General features: G+C 48.4%; 1 protein-coding gene across 1 annotated transcript in view; it reads right to left on the reverse strand.

Moving 5' to 3' along the window:
- BMP6 (bone morphogenetic protein 6) overlaps positions 1-9,768 on the reverse strand; it is a 158,849-nt gene extending 149,081 nt beyond the window's left edge. The window contains exon 1 of the mRNA XM_058733063.1: positions 9,042-9,768. Coding sequence (XP_058589046.1) covers positions 9,042-9,672 — 631 coding nt within the window. The 5' untranslated portion in view covers positions 9,673-9,768. The remainder of the gene's footprint in view (positions 1-9,041) is intronic.
- Between the last annotated feature and the right edge of the window lie 2,205 nt (positions 9,769-11,973).

Raw genomic sequence — 11,973 nt, forward strand, 5'->3', positions numbered from 1 at the left:
TTATGGGCCAAAGCTTAATTTTCTCAAGCCTGTGGATACAGCCATGGCCCCAAGATCATCCCTCTTTTTGAGAGGTTTCTTAAGGGAAGGTGGGGAGCAAGGGGATCTAGCTACAATTCAGTGAGAAAATACCCCACTAAAATGGAGAACTGTATGAGAAGTGGTGAGAATTCACAAAGTGCCTCACCTGTAGAATGCTTGTTTAAAAAAAAACGCCCACAAGTTCCCAAAATATCTCAAATAAATCGCTTTTTGTTCAATTGCACTCTTTTAGAGTTACCATGTTCCTTGCTTATACTGGTATTGCATTTTCTTATTTACCATTAATCTGTGTAGCTCTATCTCACAGAAAACAGTTCAAAGCAAATAAGCCTAATCTATAGACCACTTACAAAGACCTCTGGATTTATGGAGTCTCTATTAATTTAGTTTTAATCTGATCTAAACAGTCTCTCCTGAGGAAACCTTTAAAGGTCCCCTGACCCTGCCTCTAGGGCCAGTAAAGCATATTTTTGTGAGTTTCTCAATCCAAAATCACACTACGTTTTAATACGTTTTCAGAAAGGAGGGGAAAAAAAAACTTCATTCCTCCCCTAACCATCCCCCAAATTTCAATAATTTACAAGCACAGAATTCCTATAATTCTTGTTCATTCTTTAGGCATGACTCCCCCAAATCCTGCAGAGTGTGGATCAAACAGGGCACAAGCCAGGGAGAAATTTAATCGCTCATATCTCTGCCTAAGGGATTGTCTAGGTACTATGGTGACAGACACCTCAATGAAAGTATGTGGAGGAAAAAAGATTTTTAAACTCCCAGACTTAAAAAAAAAAAAAAAAAAAAGGTGGGGGAGGGATTTCTAATGGATTTGGGGTCAACACACAGAAGCACAAAGTAAGGCCCATGGAGTCTATCAACATCACTTATTTCTACACCAATGTGGTAAAACCACAAAAACATTACTCAACAAAAGCATTTTATTTTTCTCCCCACAAGCTCTGCATATTTTGAATTTTCATAGTCCCATTGATTTGTTTTTCTGGTTACATGTACAGCTTCTCCACAGAGGAGTTTTAGGGCAGTGAAACGACCCTGCGTAACACTGTAATGACAGATACTTGTCCTCATACATCAGTCCAAACCCAGGGAATGTACAACAGCAAGCGTGAACCCTAATGTGAAAAATGAACTCTGGGTGCTGATGATCAAGGTCAGTTCATCAAGTATAACAAATGCACCACTCAGGTGTGGGATGTTGACAACAGCAGAAGTTATTCATTCGAAGGCGGGAAATATATGAGAAATCTCTAGATCTCCCACTAAATTATGCTACAGACCTCAAACGGCTCTACAAAAATAAAGTGTTTTTGTTTTTTTTTTAATGTACAACCTCTCTGTTAACATACTCTTACATGAGTGTTCAAATAAAATCTGGAAAAACCAAAGTCAAGTAAAACTTTTAGTCCTTAATTCTGTAGTTTACAAAGCTCTCTAATATTTAAATGTAATTCACAGATTTGAAAGAGGGGAGAGCAAATAACTGGTCTCAGAGACTTAAGCAAGGCCAATTATAAAAATCTCCCAACCTAATCAGCACATAAAATAGCTCACACCAATGATATGGTTAGTTCATGCTCTAATACGCACATCAGAATGTTTTGCCAGCCCATGTTCATGCACAGGAAACCAACAAGACTGTAAACACAGGAACAACAATCAACACACACAGATGTTAAAGGCTGGAAGTCACATTCTGGACAAGGTGAAAAGGGTAAGTGGCAGGAGAGTCATAATAAGGATCGAGGCGGATATCAAAGTTCAGCATGAGGAGGGCTCACGGCTTGGCTCTGCTTTGGAGACACTGTTTTCTGCCTGCAATAAAGCAACTACACACGCCCACCCCACGCCCCCACCCCCACCGAGCTCTGTGATGATGAGAAAACAATCTGAACATAAAATCAGCAATACAGAGCCAGTACATTTCAGGCCTAGGACAATCCCAACCTATCAAGCAGGATCAGTAATCAAGGGCGTATGCCCATGAACCTGAAAGTCAGTAAGGCTCTCCTGCTCGGAACCAGAGCCTCATTCTGCAAAAATGCTTTGGAGGAGAGTCTTCTACCCGGTCATCTGGGACAGAGTTAGAGATAACAAGGCCGTGGGGACCAATCAAGGAATTACCTGATGTCATTTAGATATCATTTCTATTATGGACTCAATCATTTTCATAATGGACACGGGAAGGGCGGGAAGAGAATCAGTGCCTGCAGACATCAGTGGAACAATGCCACTCACAGCAACCTGGTTTTCAACTCACTTTCAGAGCAGAAAACAATTCTTTGGGGTCCGCGGTGCTTCAGCATGCCAAACAAGGTGATATTTATAGACCTGCACTGCTTTTTCTTTTCTAAAAGCAGAGTTCTAGGAGACAATGCTACCCATGGAGAGAAAACCCACAAGTTTTCAGATCTGGGCTTCCCCACTTCTCGCCTAGCACAGTGCTCTGGCAAGCTTTTGTAATTTCTCCTTAATTATCCACTCCTGCCTGATGGAGGGCTCCATGACCCTGTTCCTCTGATGCATTAGGATCTCTCTGTGGTTGTCCCTCAGTCTTAAGATGTAACAACAGTGAAGAGGAATTGGTCCTGAATAAATCAAATTTAACTGCAAACATAAGAGAGTAGATGATATGCAAAAAAAAACCCTTAAAGTTCTAAATTCTATGATCTACAAAACAAGTTTACCACTAATCCCAAACTCCCTATCAATTATAGTGAAAACCTTGCTTTAAAATGGGGTGTCTGTTGCCCAGGCACATTTCCCCAGATAAAACAATGTTATGGAAGGGAGTTGTGCCCCCAGCCAGCTCCAGATTCTAATTTTATCCATAGCAGAATGAAACACTATACACTTAAGGTGGGGAAAAATGATGGAGAACAGTATTTTCCAAACACTAGTAACTGAACAAAAAATCCAATCAACTTCAGTGAACTACTGGAAAATCCAATGCTTCCAGTGGAAGATGAACAGGAACACCTCTGAGTTCTAAGAATTTCTGGCACTCTCAAAAACTTTAGAGGGTGATGGCCCTGGTTCTTTAGTGACTCTATATTTCATCAAAATGAAAATGGTTAGGGGCACCTGGGTGGCTCAGTCGGTTGAGCATCCGACTTCGGCTCAGGTCCATGGGTTCGAGCCCCACGTCGGGCTCTGTACTGACAGCTCGAAGCCTGGAGCCTGCTTTGGATTCTGTGTCTCCCTCCCTCTCTGCCCCTCCCCCACTCATGCTCTGTCAAAAATAAACAAACATTAAAAAAAATTTAATGAGAATGGTTTTCCTTCTCCTTAATTCAATTGTCACCACTTTCCTATATTCCAGGGAAGACTGGAGCCATTTTCTGGCTTCCAAATTTCCAGAGGGCAAGAGTTAGAAGTGAGCACAGTCAGGGTGTTAGAGAGGCAGTAAGGGTGTTATAAGAGGAGAGAATGCGCTTGAATAAAAGCAGCTGAGCTGTCATGATGAAAACAGACAAAGAAGAATGTGTCAGCTTTTTGTGAGAACACAAGAGAAGTCAGCAGCTGGGTCATACCAGCCCCTGGGTGACACCCTGCGGCCAGGGCAGCCATGTTGTTGGGCTCTTGGTTGGGTTGTGAAATGACCACAAGGGAGGGTGGGACCGAAAGGTTAATGTGTAACAGCTGTAAACTGCTCATCTCTTAGTTTCTCTACTGATTTCTACTACTTTTACTTAGGTATTCATGGAAGCTTCTAGTCAGGAACACAATCACCTGATTAAAATCTGTATTGCCTGCTTTCCTTCCCCTGCTGGAAGTGCCGAGGGATAGGAAAGAAACTAAAATTCAAACAAGGGGGTGGGGGAGGGGAAGCAGGAGGAGGCTCAAAATAGAAAAATTAAGAGAAGGCTATAAAGGCTTTTTATTAGAATAAGCATTGTATGGATTCATTCATTTTTAAATACACGATGGGAAGCAAAGGACGGACTTGTGAAAAAAATTAGACAAAGCTGGTGAACGATCCAAGAAATGTTTACCCTCTTCATTTTCCCTAATTCAGCTCCTTCAACAGAGGAAGGGTGAGCCAAGGATGATAGCGCTGTCACCTCTGAGTCGGCTGTATACACCTCTGATACCCAGCATACACCCATCCAACCCCCACATCCAAGTAAAATATTATTTTGAAATCCAACATTTAAAGTAGCTAAACTCTGGGGGCGCCTCGGTGGCTCAGTTGGTTGTGTCTGACTTCGGCTCGGGTCATGATCTCAGGGTTCGTGGGTTCAAGCCCTGCGTTGGGCTCTGTGCTGATGGCTCAGAGCCTGGAGCCTGCTTCGGATTCTGTGTCTCCCTCTCTCTGCCCCTCCCCTGTTCACACTCTCTCTCTCTCTCTCTCAAAAGTAAACAAACATTAAAAATAAACAAAAATAAGAAAAAAAGTAGCTAAATTCTGAAGACAAGGTGTACATGTTGAATAAAGTGCTGAACTCAGTCCGGCTCCCCTCCCCCCCACACAGATTTTTTTTTTTTTTTTTTTTAATATCAGTAGGAATCCTTCCTCCATGCTAATCAGAGGTAAGCTCTTAAGTAGAGGAACTAAGCATGATTCAGCACATTTAAAAAGGATTTATACCCATTCTTAGAAGGACGACCAGAGGAAACACCATCTGAGGTCTAAACAATGATATCTGCTTGCCCTTTGATCTGAGTTTAAGAACACTTTGTACAACTTTTTTTTTTTTGCTGAAATACCACTGAATTTCACATTTACTATTTGAAATCTGTTTAGAACATCGACTGCTTCTTTGAATCACACTCTTGCAAACAAATTCTCCAAATTATATTTGCTGTGAGTAGCTTGCAGGCAGGGATTTATTTTCTGCTAACAAAAATCTTCATAAGTACAGACAGCCTAAATGAAAAATAGTACCACTGATCCTATGTTTATGAGAAAGAGACAGTACAGTGTATCTGGTTACAAATACAAGTAGGGAGTATTCCATTTTTCTTCTAATTTATGTTTCCCAAGGGTAATTTTGTTCAGAAGATTGCCAGTATTTTTAGTACAATAAGTTTCTTGTTACTTGTACTAATACATACTGATTCCCTTTTCTGAGCATAATTTGGGTTTTTTTTTTATTTCATTTTACTCTAGCATCTGGAGATCAACACCTCATTAATTCAAACTAAATGAAGTCTGAAATGCAGAGATCTACAGAAACCCTTCCACTACTCTCAAATGTGAGGCACATTAGAAATATACACATGGGTAACTAATTAAAGAGATTATTAAAGTATTATGATATACATCGAATACCATCAACCTCAATGTCCTAAATGTCTTTACTTCAAATTCAAATGATTTTGACTTAATAAAAATCAGGTACACCATTTATAAATGATCAGACCTTCCAGATTAGTGAAATAAGAAGCTTAAATGAAAAATTTTAAAAATACCCCCTGTGAGAAGTGCAACCAAGGAAATAAACAGGGTGTTGTGACAGTAAAGAAGTGGGTGGGGGTGGGGAGGGCACTAATTTCTATAGAGGGGTTAGAGAACGCTTTTCTAAGAAGGCGAATTTTAAGACCTCAAGGATACTTCAGGATACTTCTCCAAGGTCACCAAATTGGCAGGCTTGCTTATTAGACTGCCAAGACATTTTTAGCATTAGAAAACAAGTAGAAAATGGCATCGGTGGCCCTGATTGAATGCAGGTTCATGAGTGCACTGGGCTAGTCCAGGCAGCCTCTACACCAGCCGGTTTGCACTAGGGAGGCTGGACACATCTCCAGCCTATTCACCCACAGAGAGTTTAAAACAGTCAAAGAAACAGTAGTGAGCTGGTCAAATGACCAGCATTTGGGATGTGCGGGGGGGGGGGGGGGGGGGGCAGGCGGAGGGGGGCTTAATTCTGTTGATTGATACTTCTGATAGCCACTTTGGCTGACAAGGTTCAGGTTGTTTCAAATGTATTTCATGAGTAAATTATTCCCAGGTCCCAGGGTAGAAAGATGTTTACCACCATGTAATACTTTCTCTTGTACTCTGTTTATAAACCTAACCTACCCCACTAGGTATCCAAGTACTTCAAAACATGTATCTTCTTGTAGGTTCTTTAACAAATGAGTCATGTAATGCAGCAGCGAACATGCCGTGGACATGGAAATCTGCAGAATTCTCCCAACATCCTGATTTAGAGAATCCACATTGCTAAGCAATTATAGTACTTTCTTCCAGTAAACTGTCATGCTCAGAGCTATGATGATCAGATTTTTTTAACCACATTTTAGCCTCTCATTATGAACTTCTCTTTCTTACTGCTAAATGGATTTAGATAGAATTTCTGGACTGGCAGGTGGCATGGTTTGGGCATGGGCAGGGACTTGGATTCTACTTACCTGGAAAAGTTTTCCCCCTCTAACTGCCCATGTGGAGTCCAGGACCGGACCTACAGACAGTTAGGACTTGTAGTCGGAAAGCCCAGGGCTATGATTGGAGGGGCTTGGGGCAAAGTTCCCTACCCAGGAATCTCTTCCAGTTCCAGATTAGCCTATCCCAGGCCTGAAATTACACTACTGTTGAATTCTCTTCGAATTTTTCAGTGGTATATTTTGGACCTCGAAATTTCCCTTATGTTAAGAGATACTATGTTAAGCCATCACCTTAACAGGATTAGTGGACAACCAGCTTCAAGCAGTGTGACTCAGAACCAATGTTAACCTGTAGACTAGGAAAGGTCAGACAAGCAAGGAATGAGAATTCAGAGGTCCTTAAACACATTAAAAGTCACCGCCCTTTACAAACTTGGCCTCTGACCAACTCTAACAATTTCAAATACCACCTAAGGCAGTGGTTCCCAAACAATGGATTCACCTGGGCAATCTCTCAAACGAGGGATACCTGGCTTCCACCCCACACATTGAGTTAACTGATGGGGGGGTTCCACCTGAGCACCAGGATTTTTAACAGCCCCCAGGTGATTCTAATGTGCAGCAACAGTTGGGAGCCACTGACATAAGGAAGCATTGCTCTTCTCACTGGGATGATCTGATTTCCTTCAAACATTAGGATCTCATGTCTCAGTGCTTCTTGACCATGGTGGCACATCCGAAAAACCAAAGACTCTTCAAAAAAAAGAAAAAAGAAAAAAAAAAAAAAGATGCCAGAGCCCACTCTCACGGACTCTGATCTAACTGCTCTGGGGAGCAGCCCCTCAGCATCCCTTAGGTCTTTAAGTGTCCTCGGGTGATGTCAATGGCCAACCAAGGTTAGAACCATGGTCTAAGCCCAGGAACTGTTTCTGGAGACCCTAACATGATTCTCCGTGAAGGAGCCAGAAGTACCATTCTTTTTCCACTTTGTCCAAGTTGGGACTACCCCAAGAGGCAATAAAACATTTCCCCAAGGCTGTCAGGAAACTGAGGGAAGGGAGATGGCAAGAGGTGGAATTCACTGAGCCAGAAGAAGCCCTCAAGTTAGAAGACAGAAGAGCTCCAGCCTCTGAGCCGCCCCTCCCCCGCCAACTTTACTGACTGCAATGAGAAGCCTCAGAGTGCTTCCTGGAGATGGCTCAACCTTGGCTGTGGTCCCAATAAATGGTGAAAACTCTTGTCCAATCAGAATTCCTGGCACTGCAAATAGCAAGATTGGCAGGCCTTGAGCCTCCACTCCCTGTGAGATTCTGTTTCATGTATTTCCCAGGAGGATTTCTGCACCAGTTGGAGGCCAATCTGACCTCCCCCTTGGGCCCCCACTCCTTTCTTCCCCCAAAGCTCAGCAGACTTGAGAGTCATCTCATAGACATACTTGTAAATAACTCGCCGAAATATTTCACATAGTTGTCACTCAATGATGTCAAATGTCCGTACATCTCTGACGCGGTCTGGACAAGTGTCCGGTAACCCACTTTGGGGCGTGGGCAGGGCCACGCGTCTCACACGGGAAAGGACGTCCGCGGAGACCCCACCCCTGGCGTGGCTACCGCACCCCCATTCCTCCCAGCCCAGACGGCGTCCCCTACATCCCTTCGCCTACGCTAAGCTGAGTGAATTTATGAATGAAGAGTAGCATAGATCGGAGGCACTGATCCTGAAAAAAAAGTCTGCTTTACACCGTTCTCATTTACAGATGAGAAAACTCGGAGAAAAAAAGGCTATGTGACTCGGTCCGGGTTTGCCACAGAACATTTGTGGCGGAGCCCGATTTAGCCGCCCTTGAATTTCCATTCTGTTGCCTGGCAACCAGTTCAGACCAGCTCAGCGCCCAACCCCGGCCCCTAACCCGCACCCTTTCTCTGCCCGTGCGGCTTGGGCAGCAGTTATCAAAAGTTCAGCCTTTGGGGGGGCAGTGGTCAAAGGCATGTGAGCTAGGGCCCTGGACGGGATACCCCAGCTGGGCTGGGGGTCCGGTCCCAAACCCGCGCGAACCCCGTCTGGCGTGCCTTACGAGGTCCTTTTGACACCTTCCTCTGCAACTCTCCTCCTCCGCCAATTCCCTGGATACCACTTAGCACAATCATGTCAAGTTTCTAAAGTTCTAAATCGCTATCAGATTCCCTAAAAGTCCCGGTTGGGAAACTGGTACTCAGAGCTTTAAGGGTGCAAAAAACCAAAAAACAAACAAAAAATCAGGAGGGGAAGGAGTGTTGAAGAGCCTTCTCCTTCCCAGCTGGCTACGGCTCGGGCGGGACTTTTCTGCTAAAGTCGAGTGAACCTGGCCCCGGCCGGGCGTTCTTGGAAAAAGCGCGGAGTGTGCTCGGACGCCGCACTCCGGAGGCCTCACGCCCCGAACCCGCCCGCCGCCGCCCGCAGCCCCAGCGCGCAGCCCCGCCCGCGGCGCGGGGGAGCGCACGTGCAGCCCACCGCCGCGCAGGTGGAGGGAGCGCAGCCCGCCTGCCCTCGCGTCCCCGCTGCGCCAGCAGGGCCCCGCGTGCCAGGGGCTCCTCCACCCTCTCGCCTCCCTCCCCGGGCCCGGGAGACCGTTAAGGGGAGGGAGTTCTCGTCGTTACGCTACCCTAGATCCTTACCCAGGTTCACAAAGCTCATGACCATGTCCGCGTCGTTGAGGAAGGCGCTGTCCTGCGCACTGGTCAGTGGGGACGTGCCGCCGCCGGGTCCCGAGGCCAGGAGGCTCTTGCCGTTGACCGGGTGCGCCGCGCCGGGGGGCGGCTGCCGGGGCTGAGACGAGCCGGCCCCTCCTCGGGGCCCGGGCTGCCGCCTCTCCTCGTCCGACGCCCAGTCCTCATCGTCGTCGGCTGCCAGGGCGTTGTACAGATCCAGCATGAAGAGGGGCGCAGACTTCAGCCGCCCGGGAGGGGGCTCCCCGCGAGGCTGCTCCTGCGGGAGCGCAGCGGGCTGCGGCTGCTGGAGGCCGTGCAGGGGCCGGGGCCGGTGCGGGAGCCCCAGCACGGAGAGGATCTCCTTCTGCATCTCGCGCTTCTCGTGCGTCTTGAGCCGCCGGTAGAGGAAGCCCGAGGAGGACTGCGGCGGCGGCGGCGGCTGCTCCGCGTGGCCCGGGCTCCCGCCGTCCCCCAGCAGCGCCCCCCCGTCGGCGGCAGCGGCGGCGGCGGGCAGGGGGGGCCGCAGCGGCGGGGGGCCGCAGCAGCTGCACAGCAGCCCCCACCACCAGCACAGCCACTGCGCCCTCCGCCCCAGCATCCCCGCCCGGCCGGGCTGGCCCCGCGGGCCCCGCGAGGCGTGGAGCGGCGGTGCGAGGCCGGAGCGCTGCCGCTGTGGCCCTTAGCGTGAGCAGCCCCCGCCACCTCTCGGCGGGCTCGCTTCCCCTTCCTGGCCCTCAGTCCTTATCTCTCATCGTCCTCTGGGGCGCCCCCAATTGCCCAGGCTGGAGGGGAGGCGAAGAGGACGATCACCCGGAGAACCACTTGGAGGGGAGCCCCACACTCCGGCTCAGGTCTCTGGAGGCGCAAGGTCCGGGCCAGGTGCGTCCGAGTCGGGACTGCGCTGCAGCCCGCGCCCTGGCCCCTGGGCGGGTCACGGCGCGGTCACTCTCGGGCCTCGCTGCCCCGCGCACGTGCGCTGTCCCGCGCCCTCCGGGGCGGCTGTGTGGGACCCGGGGCGACCGGGCGGCTCACCAGCTCGGGGGGATGCCCGGCATCATCCCCGAGCACGCCTCTCCTTGGCTGGCACAGCCGCGGTGAAGTTTACTCCGCCGTGGGGCCCAGGCCGTGGCGACAAGGCGTCCCGAGATGCCAGTCTTCTCCGCGAGGCTTAACTTCCTTCCCGCTCACAAACTCCGCGCCCTCCGCCCTCGGGCACTGTCGCTGCCCCCCTCAAAATCTCCGCGTGCCGCTCGACCCCCCAAGCAGAGGCGGCAAGGATCTTGCTTTCCGTTCTGAGCTCTCCGGCTGCCCCGCAAACACCGCCCGCAGAGGGAATGGGAGGGAACTGGACCCGCGCGCAGAGCAGCGACCGCGGCGTCGGCGCGAGAATTCGCAGACTCCCGCCTCTCGGAGCTGCGCTCCCCGCAGCGGCCAACGTGGGCTTTCTGGTGCGCGTCTCGCTCAGGTACCGCACTCCAGCCCCGGAGAGTCCCTGCCCTCTTGGGTAACAGACAGGTTGGCAGCCAATGAAGAGGCGCGTCTCGCCTGTATTTAAATAGGCCCGCCCCCTTCTTTCACCCTCCCTCTCCAGGGAGGCGTTGCCTCGGCCGCGCGTAGGTTTCAAGTACAGAGGATTCTTGGAGGCACCCAAAGTGGGCGCGAGGTAGCAAAGGCTGAGAGGTCATCTCTAGTGTGGACGATCTAATCAACACCCTAATTTAAGCCTGTCTGTTTTACAATCATATAAAAGGCCTGACCTAATGCTTTAACTAAATAAAAGCAAAAACAACTGTTAAATCAATGCCGCCTGTATTAACAGAGGAACAACAGGAATAGTTTCTCTTATTGCTGTAATATAGACATTCAGCAGACACATGACTTTCAAAGGCAGCTGCTGGAAGCTGGGACACACCTTCTGTTCACAAATGGGCCACGGGGCCACAGACAGGACCAAATGTAAGCCAGAGCAGGCATCCCGAGGGTTTGGGGCCATATATTGTGATTCATCGCTTCGTTTCGGCCTTGGCTTGGCTTCTTAAGACAGCACCTTAAAGAAAGAGGGGCAGTCAGATAATATAACAAAAAAAAAGCCACCCTCTATCTTCTTGGAAATGTTTCAGTGCTCCAGTTTTTCTGTGAACTTTTCATGTTAATGTATTGAAATACAATAGAGCTTTTATGACGCCAGATAAAACCTGAGGAGAGGCAGTATGGATAATTCCAGCCCGGGCAGGGGCCTGGCGTGTTCCCGTTCAGTGTAATAGGGCAAAGAAAGTCAGGTTGCCGGGAGCATTAGACAAGATCAGGCTTGGAAGACACACGTTACGTTACATTTGCATGATGGACACACTTCTCAATCACAGACACGACCCCCTCTGTCCAAACACCACCACCACCACCTGCCATTCAGGATGCAAATCCGCTTGCCCTCACACTATCCAAGAATGCCCAGTAATCTATGTCCGGATCCTACAAACGCATTCACTTAAAACACTAGGATCTTTTACTTGGTAGAAAGTGTACGGATTAGAAAACAGACTTCACTTTGCTGGCCTGACGGTCTTAGTTCACATGGTCCAAGGTATTTCTGAGCCAGACCAAAGAGCTATAAACTATGGGACTCATGGACTTATGAGATCATGGGGTTTCTGCTGCTCAAAATTTGATAAGCATTTCTGTCTTAATACAAAGAATCTGTTTTTCATGGGTGAGGGTCTTCACCCCCCTCCACCCACTGGATTGCTTTTCTCATTCTCTCATGGCCCAGAGAGATTATCTAGTCTTTAATTCTACAAATTTAATTTTCTCAACTCGAGTTTAATTCTGCAAGTGTGGTCTTTAGTTCTACAAAGGTCCCATAGCCATTGACCTCAGGCACCACAAGGTCAACAACATTGAA

This window comes from Neofelis nebulosa, chromosome 6, assembly GCF_028018385.1.
Source record: "Neofelis nebulosa isolate mNeoNeb1 chromosome 6, mNeoNeb1.pri, whole genome shotgun sequence".
NCBI classification, from domain to species: Eukaryota; Metazoa; Chordata; class Mammalia; order Carnivora; family Felidae; genus Neofelis; species Neofelis nebulosa.